This window comes from Pseudomyrmex gracilis, unplaced genomic scaffold (genome assembly GCF_002006095.1).
Source record: "Pseudomyrmex gracilis isolate BER0280 unplaced genomic scaffold, ASM200609v1 scaffold_129, whole genome shotgun sequence".
In the NCBI taxonomy this organism is placed as follows: Eukaryota; Metazoa; Arthropoda; class Insecta; order Hymenoptera; family Formicidae; genus Pseudomyrmex; species Pseudomyrmex gracilis.
Genome location: NW_018020713.1, coordinates 201814 through 220623, shown reverse-complemented (window position 1 = coordinate 220623; position 18810 = coordinate 201814). Strand labels below are relative to the sequence as shown.

The window sequence follows — 18810 nt, the reverse complement described above, 5'->3', positions numbered from 1 at the left end:
GTAATGGATGTAGGAAATTTTAATTATATATCTTGTTGTTCTTTGAAATATTTCAAATTTTCATGGAAAACAATGGAAACAAACCGTGCAACACGCACGTAAAATGGAACACGTAGCAGAGCGCGCGATTTTATTCGCATCGCGCGCTCGCGCTTTGAAGAGAATGACGAAGAAGAAAAGGTCCGAAAATGGAAAACGTATCTACTTCGCGATTTCTGTTGGAAAATTCTGGGGAAAATTCTGGGATCGAAAAAAGTCGAACTATCGTGGCGTGAGGAAAAAGGTCGAGGTTGAGGTGCGCGCCCTCGTGTACGTCCGGGAAAATTTTATTACCGGCAGTAACACGTCCAGAGATTTTTCCAGGGGCGCGTAACGTACAAACGCGCGGTCTCTAGAAGGAACGGAAACGCAGAGAGGATGGAAGACGTTGGGCGCCGGCCCACACGATCACACGGGAGGAAGTCACGAAGTATAAACGACGTGGTGTTTCTCCGCGCGCGGCAACGTTGACGTTTATCTCGTGGTAAAGGCGCGCTGTCGGACATGGAGTTCTTACGCCGACAAATCAATTTACGTCTCTCGGGAAAAGTTTCGTGAAAACAAGAGGGGAAATGACGGCAGCAGCGGCGGCGGCGGTGGTGGCGGCAGCGGCGGCGGCTGCTGCAAGAATCGCATTACCACCAACAATATTTCCTCACCGGTGGCGACTCGCTCTCCTCAAACGTTCCGCTTCTGCTTCGTAATGATAAGCTAATAGGTCAAGATGGACACGTTCCGGTCTCGGAATTCAAAGAGATGTCGGGTCTCTCGCTAATGCTCTGAGATAAATTCAATTTCGCGATTATTCTCTCTCTCTCTCTCTCTGTTTTTTTGTGCGTGTGTTTTGTACACGCCGCGAACGAGCTAACAAAAGAGAGAATATAGTTTACAATTAAAATCAAAAATTAAAAATTAGACTTCGCAATTTTTGTAATTTCACATGTATATACATCTCCTCTTTTTTTTTGACACGCGCAAGCATGATGATTTATACAAAAAACAAAACAAGATAACTCGGGGGAGAGAACAATCGAGTTAAATCGTAACAGAATGTCCGCGCACGTGTGTGCTTCTGCTCTGCTAACTTTCGAGGTAAAAATTTTTATCTCGAGGATCTTGACGACTGCTGCGAGACTTTTTGCGAGAAAGGTGAAGGCGTTCGATGGTCAGGCCAACTTGGTCAGCACGGAGGAAAGTCCATAAACTGATGGTTTATCGGAGCGAGTCGAAAAAGCACGACAGCGCGGAAGGAACGCGCGATAACTTCCTCAAAGCATCCGAGATTGTTTGTTGGCATCGCTACGGAAGTTTCGCTTAAGAGCTCGAGCGGAGGAGAGTCGAAGAGAGAAGTTGAAAGAGAGAGAGAGAGAGAGAGAGAAAGAGCGCGTAGAGATAAGGATTAAGGAAGATAGAAGGTTTACTCAGAAGGTAAGTACGCGCTTCTAGCACATCGCAAGAGATCCAGCTGTTGATTCGTTCTCGATGAAATTTCAGACTCGAGTTGGCAGGTAATTTCAAAGCCGCGTGTTTCTCTCTTCATCTTCCTCTCTCTCTCTCTCTCTCTCGCTCCACTTTACATCCACGTGTCCTCTTCCCACCACGTTTCCTAAGTTTCGTCTCTTTTTCATCATTTTTCCGAGCACCTCGGAATCTTTCTCGGTTTTACATCGAATTAGCCGAGCGGCCCCGTTCGGGCCGGATTTTATCCGCGCCCGATGAAGGTAAACGCGATTACGCCGAACGGACGGAAGGCGAAAACAATTTTTACATTAATTGCCTTCTGAAAAAAAAATCGAGAGAGAGAGAAAGAGAGAGGAAGATGAAAAGAGAAAGAGATCCGGCCGGAATCGCGCTAAGCGGCGGAGAGAGATTCATTAATGCTACGTTATTACTTCTTGCATTCCTTCGTTACTCGAATATTTGTATAAAACACACATGACGATTGTAAGACGAGCGAGAAACTGCGTTTTGAAAAATGAAATTTCATATGAGAAGTAGAGAATAAAAAATTTAACCATTAAACAAATAGCAGAAACGCGTGTAAGAGAAACTCTTTTGCTATTCTCAAGCTTCACACAATGCGTTTTGTGAAAAAACAAAAAAAAAAAAGAAATTCCCTACCGACGTTCAAAGGCGACCAAAGACGACGGACGGAGAGAAGTGTGGAGAGGAGCTATTTGTAATAAAAAAAAAAAATAGGAGCGCGCAATATATTTTATATAGTTTGCTCGTTTCGCTTGAATTAACGATGTCATATCTTCTTAAATTTGCGTGATTCTTCATACTTTAATACACGTCAGAGGAATCGAGCACAACGGCGGCGGCGGCGGCGGCCGGCAAGGAGCACGATCGCTTTTGTCCATGGCGGAGTTTTCTTTGCCGATATCGGGCAGCCATTGAACCGAGCCAGATTAATAGCTTGCCCTCCAACATAGAAGGTACGAAAGATCGGCGGCGGTGGCGACCGGGCGGGCGAGAGGGATGAGCCGATTCGGCTCACGTAATGCTCGTTACACGTCGGACGATATTAACGAGCACCGAGGAGAGAGAGAGCGGAACTTTCGTGCCATCGAAAACGTGAATCGGAAGCGGACGCACCGTCTCGGGAATCGAGATCGTCGTTTCGCAACGACGCGGAGGAGACGTTCGATCCCTATACTTTCGAGCAAGCTACTACATACGGCAGCAGTTGACTTCCGTATCACTCAAATACGGCCAATTTCTCAAGGCTGCCGGTCGTTTTCGCCGGTAACAAGATCGACCGTCCCGAAATTGTCGCGCCAATCCCCGAACGCGCCGGTAGCGAGACGAATCGCGAGAAAAAAAAATGCGTCTCCTATTAGATCCGGTGACAAATTCTCGCGAGCCCCAAAATATTCGTCTCGGAATTCGAATCCTACTGGAAAAAAGCGTGTGTAAATAATCACAATCGATTTTTTCATTACGGTGAGGTCATTGACCTTGGTCACGTGTGATTACTGTATATAATATAATATTATATATATTATATATAGAATATTATATATAATATATATATAATATTCTCTTTTTTATTTTTTTCCCTGTCACGTGACTTTAGTCACGTGTTGTTTTTCCACTCCTCCCTCTCGCTAGTTTTTGATTTTGATTTTCATGCATTATTTCTGACATCTCTCTAATGTGTAGTATATGGTTTGTAAGACGTATATATACTAGCTGTCATCGCGGTGACAGGTTGTGTTCACTGACACAACACGTTAAAATAATAGCGTGCGCGTAGCGCGCGCCAGTGTTGTGCTAGTTTTTATAGAAAAAGAAGAGGAGATTTTTTTTTCGTTACGTCAATCTCGTCTTTTTTTTTTTTTTTTGTCATTTTTGTTTTCTCTATTTTTTCTCATCACTAATCGCAAAAGAGAGACAGAGAAAAAGAAAAGTAGTGTAGTTTTCTCGCATATGTATATTTTCGGAACTGTGTCATCTGTTGTGTCTCTTTGCGCTGTGCATTTCCGCATTTCCATTACGATGATCCTTTTCGTCGCGGCGTATACGTACGTATATATATATACACATAGCTATGATCGCGCGCGGCAACGTCTCCTTTCATATCTGAGCGCATTTGCGACGCGATGGGTAGTCGAGCATTATTTTTATTACAGCTTTGAGTGCGGGCGCTTTATTATTACGCGACTTTGTTCATACATATACATGCGGCGGCGCCCTCGAGCAACACGACGCGGATTGCAACCTCTCGCGACCCGGAATAAATTGAAATGTTTTACGCGAAAACGTCACGCGCGGCGCCGGGTCGATTCGACTACGCCGCAGCACTACACCATCCTCTTTTCGTCGCGATGTGTGTCCGGCGCGCGCTCTTTCTCTCTCTCTCTATCTATCTATCTATCTATCTTTTTCCCGTTTCTCTCTGCAGTTTCGCGCCAGGTGCAGTTTCGCTCGGAGTCCTTTCTCGAGCGAGTGACGATACGATTCCTTCACGCTCGAACGGGCAATTCACCGCTCCGCGAACTCAGTTTTACCCTCGGTCACGTGGAACATATGTGCGGGGTCCCGGGGCTCTTCCTCGTCGTCGTTGTAAACGTCGTCGAACGACGTTTTAATTAACCAGACGTTTTGTCGATAATTGCTCGTCGAAGACTTTTCTAGGGTGTAAGATTCAGCGCTGGCGAGAAATTAAAGCGACGCGAACAGAAGCGCGGACGAATGCGAGAGAGCGAGAAAGAGAGAGAGAGAGTGTGTGTGTGTGCAACGCGCAGAGAATGAGAAAACGGGAGTGAAAACAGATTGCAACGGAGGTGCGTATATATGTCCGTCTCTTTTTTTCCAAATTCGATGATAAATCCTCTCGACGTAAAAGTGTGATTTCGCGATCTCTTTCTCTTTTTTTTTTTTTCACACCGCCGATAAATATGCATATCTCTCCGGTCTCATTTCTGACAATATATCTCGCACGTCGTAAAATGAGAAGAGAGACCGGAGAGGGAAGGGGTGTATTCCCGGGTTTTAATAATTTGGAACTTTTGTAATACTTGGGAATATTAAGATATACACGACGCACTTATCCCACCACAAAGCGTAGAGTGGGCATCTCCGCGTCAAAGGGAGTATGTAGTCGTAAAGATAATTGCGTTTTACGGCTTGTCCCGTTGCGCGCGACACAAAAGGATCTATAGACGAGATATTAAAATGTAAGGAAGACAGGAGAGAGAGAGAGAGAGAGAGGACGAGAGAGAAACTTTATGTAGTTATTCTTTTTTTTTTTTTAATCTTGTTTTTTTTTTTGCACAAAGTGTTGACACCAAACGCGAGGACAAAATTGTCGGAAGAAAAAACAAATTACAACGAAATTAAATATTGCACGAAAAAAAAAAACCCGAGTTTCGTGCGACAATTTTTTACACTCGGCGGCAATTCCCGTTGTTCGAACAAAATTGAATAATGCGCGCGTCGTAAAGAATTTCGATTAAAAATTATTAATTTTTTACACGCGAACAAAAAAACGATCCGTGTAGTTCCGTTGACATTTCCTCAGTTGTCTCTTATATGAATCAATGGATGAAGCGCGCGTTTCTCTTTCTTTTGTCTCGCATTAAATATCGATATGGATTTGATGCGTGTGTAAGACTAGCGAACTATGTGATAGTTCGTTAGACATACAGCTGTTAGAGATTATCGGCGAAGCGGATTAAAGTCGGGAGCCGGGGGGAACATCCCTGGCCAAACATGGTTATCGAAAAAAATCGATGGCTATGAATTTTGTAGCAACTCGATTTTCCCGTTTCGCGGACACGTATAATCACATCACCGGATCACCGATATCGCGCGCGTCCATTTAAAACCGAACGTCCCTTTTTCAATGAACGATATATCGCGACCTATACATATCTGTTGCGCCGAGGATGCATCGCGCAATCTCTCTTCTCGTTGGAGGATCTCCGAATTCAGCCTCATCTACTCCGTAATATAAAGAGTAGATCGGCGCCGCTAAATCTTTGCGGAAAGCCCGTAAAACTTGAGCGCTCCCCGCGCCACGTTGTTGAGCACAATGGCGCTCCTATGATGTACGATGCACATTCCCTCGCGCACGTATATACCAGAACCGCGCGCCGCGTCCTGATAGTGTATCTCGGTCTACTTTTTTGCTAAGTCTATATATGAAGCAAAACCCCGCGCGGCGCCATCTTGATATAAACGCGGCGATTAGTTCCCGGTTCTCCGGTCCGAATTGTTGCCTCGTCTCGCAAAAAAAAAAAAAAGAGTTGACAATTTTGTATTTATTCAAAGGAAAATGTACACCGATAATTTTTCGCAAATTAACTTGCAAAACCAACGCTAGCGTACGTTAACTGGATTTAGATACGCTTGATATGAAATCAAATTTAGATTCAAGGCTGATAGCGAGCTTTTATATATACCGAACGAGTGTGCAAATATACTCTTTTTTTAAACGTGTAAATTAATACGCACGGAAATTCGAATTAAATTTAAAAATTCTGTCTAAACCGCTTGGTTTCCATATATGTGAAATACTCGATTTATTCCTCCAAGGGGGATTTAAAAAATTCCTTGGCGACCGAATTGGAAAGACGTCTGCACGGGAATGCGGGCGATCCCGGTTCGACTTCTGGCCAAGATGTCTTTTTCGCGATGATTTTTTAAATTTCATGGAAAAATAAATTGAGCACTTTATATATATGAGATGCAAAATCAAGTCAGTCTTAGAATTTTTGAATCTCCGTGTAAATTTGCACGTTTAAAAAAATATATATATATATATATATTTGCGCGCACGTGTAAGCTGATCTCAAAATCAGTTTGACATTATGACGAGGTTTTATATTTGTTGTGTATAAAATGTTGTTTGTTAAAAAAATGTTATCACACAGAGTGAGTTCCATCTGTTTCCGATTATGTTTTGCGAGTTAAGAGAGAAAACACTGTTATAACTGATTGATTTTAGTTTTTTTTTTTTTTTTTCAAATGGTTTTACATCGTCGGAAGAGCAAAAGGTGCGGAGCCAAATTAATCTTCGATTTCTTGCGGATTACGCGACGGACAATAGTTTTTTCCCTGATGAACAGACGCGGTTTTTTTGTTGTTGCAGGCGACGAAGCCGCTCGTAAAAAGCTCGCGCGCGCGTTAAGCTCCTTCTGTGCGGAAGAAGCGTTTCCGTTTATCGAGGTGACGGAACAAATATTTTCGAAACGAAGTTTGCTCATCGTTCGCGGTTTCGTTTGCGGGAGAGAGAACCGATAGTTTTTCCCGCCCGGCTCCGATTTCTATAACCAGCGCGACGTTAGAGCAAATCTTCCGTCCTTTCCCTCCCTCTTCTTTCTCCCCCCCTCTTTTTTCTTTCCGGCTACGTATGCTCGGGCGAGTCGAAGATTTTTCCATGAAATTGGTATCGTAGATCAGGCCGAAAGCTCCACTTTGTTTGACCCGCAGGCTCTCCCAACCTGTTACCCGCGTCCCGGATATATCGACGTTTAAGACGTATCTGCAGGTGGTCGCCGCCGAAAAATTTATCGGGCACTGGCGATAGATTTTTCGAGATTTGTCTCAAAATTCATCGTCCATGACGCATCGCCGACTGTGCGGCGGTCTTCAATTCGATTTATTCGCCCGCGTCTGCCAACGAGGTCGAGTTTTCATTGAATGATTTATCGATACGGACGCGCGCATAAATCTAGGTTTAAACTAATCCGTCGCTGTTAAAATATTTCGCATTCCCGGGATTACATACATTCTTCATCTCTTGACGTACTCGTTTGCTTCCCATTCGCAATTGTCATTTGCCGGTTTGTCGAATCCGCTTTCGCACACGAGAGAGAAACAAACCTTTTCCTCTCCTCCGCGCTCTCCAGCTTGGTTTTCGATTCTTGCAGAAGCAACGCGCTTTTTCGTGAAAAAAACCAAAATAGAAAACAAAACAAAAATCGAATCGTCGCAACGTTCTCCGATCGAAACGTTGAAAGATGTAACAGCAGAAAAACAATGACGCCGATTTACAATAAAAGGAGATACGATAGTAGTACGAGGGTTTGCTCTCTTGGTACTTACATTAACTTTAACCCCGGCGACGTCAAAGGTACGATGCTTTTTGGGATTGCCTTTGTCCTCATATTTGTAGAATTGTTCGTTATCCTTGTACCACGTAACGCCGTAGAGATTGTCTGCCTCCACGTCATATCTGTAACAAGGAATTAAGCGAGACACGTTATTAAATGCATTCCAGCTGTTTGCCCGAGACACAGCGGGTAAAGGCACACGGAGGGGGAGGGGGAGGGTGCACACAACAAACTCGCAACTATCCTTCATTGTTGTGATATTCTCGATTTACTCATATATTGCATTCCGCGCGCACGCGGCGTGTCGGCAATAGACGTACATATATTTTGCGCTATAAAATATATACAATAATAATAACACCGCGCGCGCACACACACACACGCGCGTCTGAAATATACATTGTGCAAAATTTTATTTCCGTATAAATTATTTTACGCCGTATATTACATTTACAAGTAGAACGAATTGCATAAGCTGTGGCACAAAATGTCACGGAAAGTTATCGGCTTAAGCTTCAATGTTATTTTTTCTTTTTTTTTCTAAATATTTTGAAATAATACATATTTTTATGAGCGCGGACAAATGTTTGTGCGCGCGCGATACACACACACGCGCGCGCGCGTTCGTTTAATCATCTCAAATCTCCATCGCGCATTGGCATCGGCCGGGGATCTCCCGGCGAGCTAATTGTATATAGAAGCCCCGCATGTGCCGGGCCATGCGTCCACCTTTACTACTGAAGAGACTACGGTCCCGTCCACCTATTCACAAGCCGCGCTTTTAGCCCGTGGACGCAATTTACGTATCCGCGGACTAATCGGTTCTGCGGTTTATTCGGCACAATAGAGACGAGTCGGCAGAAACGAGTGGATACTGACGAGCTGGAACATAAAAGTGAAATGGATGCGCCCGCGCCTATGCTTCGAGAGATCGTATCCTTAATTGGTCCTCGTTCGATTATTTCTATCGTCGAATCGCTCTATTAATTGAAACGGTCTCCGCATCTCTTGTCTTCTTTTTGTTTTAAGAGCCGAATACGAATGTTGTGTAGCTTCCCCCCCTTCCCCCGAGGAGCGGGTCTTAGAAGCCCCGCTTGTTGCCGCGCAATTAACACGCTCGATCTGAACGAGCGTTTTACCGTTCGGGAAAACGTCTGCGGCCTATTCGATATCTCTTTATGAAGTTTTAATGGCCTCGCTGAAGCAATTCACATGGCCGTTGCATATTTACGTAGGTGGTGAGCAACGTGTTAATATTTCGCAGCGCGATAATTCCGCGCGATCAAACATTCAGCTTCTGGTTTTCAGCTGATGTTCGAGTTGACGCAAAGTGCGGGAGGAAGAGGAGGGAATCCGCTTGCGCGCGTTCATCCCGCGTGCGAGGTTCGGGGATTGAAAATTATTTCACGGATTTTTCGCGATATCGCAGTATTTTACCGCGGCGCGCGTCCGATGTTATTCCCCGAGAACACGGGTACAGGTTTTTTGCCGGCAGATGATTATAACACGCGGGATCGCAAATGTCATAAAACACCGCGGCGCGATGGACAAGACAAAAGAGAGAGAGAGACAGAGAGAAAGAGAGACAGAGAGAGAGAGAGAGAGAGAGAGAACCGTTTGAAAAATCGTTCGCACCGGAGGCCTTTTATGATCGTTCAAAACAGACGAATCCTGCGAGCATCAAGCATATGATATTTTCGAACTCGCAAAAAACCGCGAATGTAAATCAACGTTTGTGCGCGCCGTTTTAACGTGATTGTCCATCAGAGAAGAGAAAGAGCGGGCTTGTTCCATTGACTCTCGAATCTACTAGTGCCATCGGGATAAGAGATCGATAATATTGTGATCGACGTAAAACACGGGAATGTTTTAAAACAAAGTGTGAAATTCGAGCGAGTACACACACCGAGATTATCAAGTTGGAAGGTTAATGGGCGCGGGAACGAGATCGTTATCTCGTACAACTATTAAATTATTAATGTTGAAAGGAAGAAGTTACCGCGTGTCTCTTTCTCTCTCTCTCTCTTCCTTCTTTTTGCTCGAATAACAAATTAGTCGCGAACTTGAGAATCTAACGAATTCATCGTCATATCTATGTTCGTTCGCAATTAAATTCCATCTTTGATATTATGTTCGAAACGATTGATCCGGTCGGAAGAGGTACCCTTGTTCCGCGACCGCGCATTTGTCGTTTTCGCTATAATCGCCATTCTGGATACGCCCTCTCCCCCACCCTCGCCGTTCCATCTCGTTAAATTGCATTTCAATGGAGTTTCTCGGTCATGCTCCGATAAACCTTTTGAGCGGTTAGCTCGCCGGTTAGGACAAAGGGAATCGTGTCTTCGATCCCGTCATCGCCATGTTCTTACGAATGACGCGTTTGCAAAAGTAACCGCATGCGATCATCCCACCGGACCGAATCTTGTATACTCTTTCTCTCTCTCTCTCTCGTCAAACGAACGTCATCAGAGATATTTCAAGATATCCGTTGCCCATAATGACGACCCTTATTAGAGAAATATTCTTAAGAGGTTAATGAAAAGAGAGAACCTCCACGCTCTCTCTCTGCGTGAACGTCGTCGGAAGGAAGATATCAGAAAAAATTCCTTCAATTTTACATCTCGCGTAATTGACTGATGTAATTTAAATTAAAAATTTTTAAGTGCGCACAGGAAAAGAGATTTATCAGAGAGAGAGAGAGAGAGAGAGAGAGAGAGAGAGAGAGGCGTCTGTATAATTTAACAGTTTTCCTTCAAAAGAGAACAGAGTAATTAATAATGTGATGTCGCGCAAATCCGGTGTCTCGACGACTTAACGACGCGTTTTAGAAGAGCATATATCGGGCGGCGTATGCATAAAAACATACATCTGCGCGCCGGTAAATATAACAGCGTAATGCGATAAAAATTGTCTTCCAAGTGGGACGCCGGAAAGACGTTGAAAAATAAAAATGTTTGTGAATGTTTGTATTTGTTGTTGTTACGTTCCGTTCTTCCGAGCGTGTTCTTTTTTTTTTCTCAGGTCAACTCCTATTCAAGTCTCTATATTCGGCTTTAAATCATCTCTCCGAGCTCCGTTCTTCTCGAGAAAGGAGCGCGCGAGAAGACAGTCTTATTTGCTGCGACAATCGAAAAGTCAGATTTCGCAAAATCTGACGACGCGAGATAAAGCAAGGGAAGTAGCTGGGAGTTTAAACAAAGCTTCGTTCGAAATTTTGAGACAAGGAAATGAGCTCGGTCGGTCTTCTCTTCGCTCTCTTTAAGCTTGTTTTAAGTATTCACGAAACACAGCGGAGGAGGGGCGTTCGAACGAAAACCGGCGTTCCAGTTTTGCATCTCTCAGCCTCCGGCACGTAGGAAGCAATTCGAGAAACATTCGCGCTCACACAAAAAGAACATCGCGTAAAATGGATACCGACTGGCGTATATGTATTGCGCCGTTTGAGGCTCGGAGCACAGACGGAGGGGGGGGGATGGATCCACGTGGCGGTGGTGGTTCGAAGCGAAGATTCGCGTACGAGCGCAACGACGTCGTCGTGTACGAGCGTACGTTATTCCCCGAAGAGGAGGAAGGAGGCGGGTCGCATCGGACACGTCGGACGCGATAATGCACGCTCGGCTGCAATGTCGGTCTCATTGCGCCGTTGCACCGTTGCAGTGACGTACCCTGGGGGGGCATTCGTGGGCTGTGCGGAGGCGGTACACACAGAGGCAACCTCCGACACCGGCACATGCAGCAAAGCCCTGGAAAAGGGATTGCCGCATTCGAGCGTAGGTGCACAATTTCGTGCGCCGCGTCGTGGGATTGATTTGCATTCTCCGGCTCATTTGCCGGGTCGTGTCCTGTGGGAATTCTTTGCTCTGTCTCTCTCTCTCTCTCTCTGTCTCTGTTCGCATCCCTTTCACCCGCTTCTCTTCCCCTCCGTGTTCAACCTCTTTTCTTCATCGACTGCGCGGAATGTTCTTTCATTCCTTAGCCCGGTCTCGATTTCTTTCTTCGAAGAGCGTAATCTTCTCTCCTATTTTTGACGGATCATTATTTACGTGCCGCTTTTGTTCTATTCTCTCGGTGTTTTTCCTTGCCGATATACCAGACTTAGGAATTTTCAACAGAGACAGAACACGCAGAGGAAATACACGCGCGCGCGCGCGCGCGCTCTCAGTTTATGTTGCGCTCGTGTTTGCGCAATCAATTTCCGCGCGTTAAAACATTCCAAAAACAAAAAAAAAAAAAAAACTATCACATGCCAACTATTTAATTTTCACCTCGACGGTCGGACACGCGTGCGGTTTTGTTATTTACCTTTTCTACATTTATTTAACGACTTTGTTTATCGTGAACTTGTCCAATGAAAAAAAAATGCGATTTACGTAACAATATTTCAATTGACTGTACAAATAGACGATAAATGCAAAGTACGTGAGTCTCTCTTTTATTTATTTAAAAAAGAGTTCACACACGGTGGGAGAAACGTTGTTCAACGACAACGAGATTATGAAATCAATATGCAATTTTGATAAATGCGAAATCCGGATTGCAAGACCGTTCGCGCTCGGGCTAATAAGATCGAGGGAAAATGTCGTGATGATGAATGAGATTCGCGGGGGCAATCCAAGCGAAATTCCACGATCAGACAGTGCGCGTACGAAAAGGGGAGGGAGAAACTCTCTCGCGCGGAGGAGGAACTCGTAATAGGAAATTCTCTGGTGGTGAAATTATACGGAGGGAGGTATATACGTATTATATTGAGGCGAACGTAGCGCAATGAATCTTCGTTTGAGATACACACCGATCGCATAAATCCCAGCCGCGTCTATTAGAGTCTATCAGCCGTGCGAAAGTGTCCGTGAGATAAGATACTCGCGGGTTTATAGGTGCGATACGTTTTCGATTTATTTTGTTTGCGCGATGCACATCCGGCGTTTAATTGCGAGTAGGAAGAAACCCAGGGAAATTTAAGGGATTTCATAGAACGGCTCTCTTTGATTAGTGGCGGCGCGTTTACCCCTCTTGCGAGCACGAGAGACGTCCAATAATTCAACTAATGGGAAATTAGTGGCGCGCCGGCTTCAAAGCTTTGTCGTGTTAAATAAACATGTTGAGGTTACTAATTAAAACAAGGTTGTCAATCTCGTGACAACTTATGCTCGTCCAATACACACAGGCAAACACACACACACACACGATGGATCGTCCGCACGCAAACGTGACGATACTCATAATTTTGGTCATATGATTTTCTACACATTATCGCTAATAGATACGCGATTAGTGTAATCAGGCTTTATTGATATTGTAGAAGCACCCGTTGCGCGCGAGCTGCTTTACATTTTAAAACACATGTGCGCAACACGCATCCCCCGTTATCACAGATGCTAAAAGCAGCATTTGCATACACCCGCGATAATTACCCAATTTGAGTCGCACGCAATAAGGATTTAATTATGATTACTTCAAACATTGTTTCATCATCATTTAATTATCTGTCGCTCGTCCCAATGACCATTTAAATTACATTGCCCACCGGTTGGTTAATTAGGCGAGGATAATTTTTTCCAAAAAAAACGGAGACGCCCTCCGACTTTACTCGATATGTTTCCTCGCTCTTGAGACTCTCTCACCGACTAATTTAATTCCCCCGCAAAATTTCCATGTAGAAAATCGATAATGAAAGGGTTTGACGATTCGGACGCAAACGCGGCGGTAATAATTTTCGAGAGAGCGTGAATTGAGAGCGCGAGAAATTGCCACTGGTGGCGGCAATACGTCGAATATATAAACTGACCTGAGAAGTGCGCCTCGGCGAGAGCAAAACTAATTTATCATTCATATATATATATATATATATATGTATATATACATCACGGAGGATATATTCCTCGACAATCTGCGCGCCCCGTTTAGAGCGTTTGAGCCAACCGACCGCGTTGATTATTAACGGAAGAAAAAAATATCATTTATTCAGACCGAGAGACAAACACACCGTGTCTTCTGTCTCTTTAATTATCTTTTACTGCCAGGTCTGATTTCTCAACTCGATGATTTGATGTTTATTGGACAGTCTGTGAAAAAATACATCGTCCAAGAAGTATGCATGTTTAATACTCTCTTAAGTAGAATCAGTGTATTGAAAATCAGTAATTATTTACTGATTCAGTAGTTATAAGTCTTCCACTGAGTCAATTATTTACCGATTTTTGGTGCAATGCACTGATTCTACTTAAAAGAGTATATATTTCGAGCTTGGATCGAAAATACTCCGGTGTTATATCGACGGTGTTTTTCTCTGGAAAAGAAATTTTTCCAGCTAACTTTTCTAACTTTAACGTGTACACTTTATGCATTTTGAATATCATCATCCTGTCCGAAGGGAGAGAGGGTAAACCTGCGCGCGCGCGTTACGAATTAAAGTGAATTTATTCTCATTTCTTGAAACTTGTTCGCCGAAAATTCTTAGATAATGGCTATTAAGTAAATTAAACGCGGTATCGATCGTCTCTCACGGAGGCTTCTCTATACACACACACATACACACACATATATACATATAAATTGCTCTCCCCTCCCGATCCAAACTTTTACATAAGTTACGTAAAACGAGAGAGACGGAGTCTCTCTCTCTCTCTCTCTTTCTCTTTCTCCGAGAGTTCTCACGAAGTATCCGCATGCGGTGTATCGTGATTCGAAAGTCTTAATTAAGCACGCAACATTAGGCAGAAGTTTGCCAATCTATGAGAAGATCTGGAGACTTCGTTACATCTTCGGAGAAGTGAAACGTCAATATCGCAACGAATCTCTGCGAGTTTCCGTCTCTCTCTCTCTCTCTCTCTCCCTTCTTCTTCTCTGACAAAATAATTTTGCCGAGCACGGCGCGTCCTTTCCACGAAGAAGAGAGAGAGAGAGAGAGAGAGAGAGAGTAAAGGACACGAAAACTCGTCAGTTAAATTAAACGTATTGAACACATCGATGTATAAATTCTATCGCGATAAAAGTTTTACCTCGTGATGTACAAGCGGTTTTACACAACTTCATTAACAGCTTAATTAACTTGATTTAATTCAACCTATTATACAATACATAATTATAGTAAGTTAAAATGTATTTGCTGAAGTCGAAATGTGTTCGTCTCCCGGTCGTACACGTGTGACACGCGCGCGCGCACGTTGTAATCTTTCTTCGCCTCGACACACAAAAGAGACACACACGAAAACCATCGGATACACTGTGTGGTGTCCGTGTGTAAGTGTGTGATTTAGTCGTAAACGGAAACTACCTACTGCTCGTATAATAGGGTTTACTCGAGCAATTTCAAAGACCATACGATAGCTCATTGTTACGATCCGCACTCAGGTGGTGGATTAAGACGCCGTGAAAGGTGACCTGAAGGATAAGGCAAGAGTCAAAATGTGGGAATCACGAAAGAGGAAAGATACAAGCTCCGACCGCGTCCCCTCTGGGGATTTCTCTCTCTAACTTGTCACATTGTTGTATTGTGCATCATCGCCTTAATACGCGGCTAAGTGTGGGATCAAGACACAGAGAAGAGAGGGAGGAGAAAACTCGCGATAAAGAAATAAGGTCGGAAAGTAGCGCCGTAATACGAAAGTACATCTTTCTTCTTTCTGGAACGAACGAGGGCGAAGAGTGTAAAATGTCGTGAGAGCAATTTCGCAAGAAATAACACGCCGCGCTCGAGAAAAAAAAAACAGAAAAGATACACTGATTTCTTTTCCCTATTTCTTCCGAGTATGTATAAAGTAGGTGAATTGTTGTATATATATATATAATATATATATAATATATATATACACACACAAAAATTGTATATATATATCGTACGTACATATTAGGTTGGTGCGAGAATAATTGCGGTTTTTGTGTTCCGTTTTAAACTTTGACGCATTTATTTTGGAATAAAACTTTTGTTCAACTTCGTTCGTGTATAATGTTAAAACGCGAAATTCATTCCACCATAATGCTAATGTTTTGTTTAATGCTATTTATTTTTGTTTATTTTAAATTGTCGGAATTAAATATGAAAGAGAGAAGCAAATTCAAGCGAGCGATTTTATTGTATGTACGAGTTTGAAATGAGACTTGGAGCGGCGGAAACTGTGTTACTGCGCGATACCAAGCAGAGTTTTCAGGGATTTCAGGGATTTCAAACGTACGACTCAACATCGGTTCCAAAAATTTCAAGACGAGAGTCTTGAAGATAAGAAAAGTCGCGGACGTGTACTTCTGCGATTGACGACAACCAATTGAGGTCCATTATTGGAGCGAAAATCAACTCGAGAGGTTGCGGAAGAAACTAAACGCTGACCATTCAACAGCTGTTCGACCATTTGCACCGAATTGGTACCGAAGTTGAGACGCGGTTAAAAAACCGCAATTATTTTTGCACCAACTCGTATAGTACACTCTCGTGTGTATAAATTACATACTGTTTTTTGCGACAGAAAAGAGAGAGAACACTTTTGCGTTTTGCAGAATATATACGTGTACATAATAGCTCTTTTTAGTAATTAAAAACTTAAAACTCAAATTAGAGGCCAGTATATATATATATGTGTGAGGGCAAATATATTTATATTTTTAAACGCGAAAATTTTCAAATTAAATTTATTTAAGACGTTTGGTTTTGCGTTTTTCACGTGTGTATAAAATATTCAATATTTTTAAATTCACGAGGAAGTAAATTAGGAAATATATATGCACACATGAGATATGCAAAGCAACCAAGCGTCTTAAATGAATTTTCGAATTTAATTTAATCAATCTTTCCACGTGTATTAATTTAAACGTTTCGAAAACTATATTTGCACATCCATCATATAGGCTCGACCTCTAATTATCGTTACGAGCTTTAATATTTGTTTAATTGAGTTTGTTTCGTGAAAAAAAAAATAAACACGCGGTAGCAAAAACAGATGAAAGTTACACATGTGTGTGTGTGTGTGTGTGTTCAGATAATTCGTTTATTTAGCAATCCGGTCAGAGCACCTAAATTAATTCACAATCACGTTGTTTGTAAACAATCACACGAGTACATTTCCGATTGTTGTAAAATTTCGGCGGGGCGGTGCGAAGGAAATCAAGAGAGAGAGAGAGAGAGAGAGAGAGAGAGAGAGACGACAAGGGAGAGAAAGAGAGAAAACCGAGGACGATTATTTCCACCTGTTTTCTTCTTCCTTCGTCCCTCACTTTCCCTCTTATAGCTGTCTCAAGATTTCATTCGCTGCCGCGGCGCCTGGATCGGCCTGCCAGTCGGATTAATGTTTCAGAAATTCAATTACGAGTTCCTTGACAGCTGTCTGAGTCGAGTAGGATCCAATTAATGCTCGCGATGCGGGCGTCGCTGCTGTTCGCTCGCCTACCTACCCATCCACCCTCCCCCAGCTTCGTTTAAAACATCGAACTGGAAGTGCTGAGGAAACAGGTAACGCGTGACGGCGGGACGGTATCTTATAAAATGAGGCGAAATGACGAGCAGGTTGAAAAGCTGAAGTGTCTCCGGTTTATGCGATAGTGGATGCGACGTCGGGCCGACGTCGTACTCCCCGCGGGGAACGTCAAGCGACAGCGGAGGAAGAAGGAGGGAGTGCGAAGGGATAAAAACGCCGCGCGGGTGAGGGTCGATCGAAAACGCCGTTCCACTTTCTCCACGAATTCTCGAGACATCGTTCGTGTCGAAAAAAGCGTGTGTTCCCAATTTGCAGGCGTTTCGCGCGCTTTCACAGTCTCGTTTACGACGTTACGTGGGGAGCATATTGTTTCCTCCGGCAAATACGATAGCCTCCTCGCGCCAACGAAAGGGGTAGAGAATAACGTTGCCGTCGGGTCGTTCGGACGTTTTGCGTGCGGCAAGGATGTTAATTGGACCAACAAACACGTTTTCCCCGAAAATAGAGAGACAATGTCGCCCCCGCAAAATGTTGAAATTGTTGTCGACGACATTCACGCGCGCGAACATTTTCAGGATTTCCGTGTGTGTGACGTTCTTCTCGGCTTAAAAAAGACGATACATTTGTTTCACGTCCTTGCGCGCGCGCGCGCGCGCGCTTCACGTCTTTGTCAAAAAATAGAGAGATACATCGCGCGGAAGGACGTAGAAAGAGAGCGGCGCACACACGTGGGACATATGTACACGGTGCAGATTAATGTAAAGTGCTTCATGCGATGTACGTGCAATGACACTGCGCGCAATATTTTATGGAATCTGCGCGAAACAAGTATCCGTGTCACGCTTTAATGCATAAATTCTGTCGAGCTTTTCGGAAATAACGTCGCTGCCGTCCATAAATTAACGCGTTATCCATAAATGCATAATGATAAATAAATTTCTAAAATGCGAAGTAAGAGAAAATTATTAAATACGCGCGCGCGCGTCGGGGGATCGTTCGAGCGAATCGAGAGAGCTGACAGCTATTCGCGGCCCTTCCCCGCGAAAAAAAAAACGCGTTTCGCGGATCTTAGCGGAAATCGTCCGTAAGGAAAATTTTGTTTCCCAGCCGAGATAAATCGTCCGTCATATAAGAATAACAGGAAAGTTTTGAATTCAATATCGCGGCGTTGCGTCGCGTTTCTCGTTCTCTTCGTAAGTTATTGAGTTTCAAAGTGCAATAGTCAATTCGACGGTACGTGCCGCGCGTACCGCCGTGCTCGCCGATTCGTCGGCGGGCGCGCGCGCGCGCGCGCGCGCGCGGTCGATGTGACGAATTTTACTTCCGAACTTTGAAATCCAATAACTCACGGCTCGGTCATCGAATCGACGTGTTACCGGACGGTTTGCCGAGTTTCGGGGGCAAGCTCATCGCTCTTCATGCGTTTCGCTACTTGCGACGCACGGCAGGCAGACTCTCCGCCGAGAAAGCCGAATTTATGGGGGTTCACCCTCTTCTTCCCTCCCTATACCTAGTTTCTGCGGTGTACATCTTGGCACTGGCCATAAAGTTACCAAGGTATTCTGTGCAGAAATTGAATCGACTGTGAATTCGCGGTTAGTTCAAATTTCTGGTGCTGTGAATACACCACCACCACCGCCGTCGGCGATGAACTCTCTCTCTCTCTCTTCTACGTGAAACAGAGGAGAACGAAAGAGAGATTCCGATTTTGGAACAAGAGGCGTTCTTGAACAACAACATTTTCAGCGTGTCAGTTTTGAGTGAAGACCTGTTATTTTGTCCAAAACCAAAAAAAAAAAAAAAAA

At 43.9% G+C, this 18810-nt stretch overlaps 1 protein-coding gene across 2 annotated transcripts in view; it reads right to left on the bottom strand.

Annotated features, from left to right (window-relative positions):
• LOC109856650 (cell adhesion molecule 2-like) overlaps positions 1–18810 on the bottom strand; it is a 91562-nt gene that overhangs the window by 28646 nt on the left and 44106 nt on the right. For both annotated transcript variants that reach the window (XM_020432170.1, XM_020432171.1), the window contains exon 4: positions 7594–7723. In XM_020432170.1, the coding sequence (XP_020287759.1) occupies positions 7594–7723 (130 nt within the window). The remainder of the gene's footprint in view (positions 1–7593; positions 7724–18810) is intronic.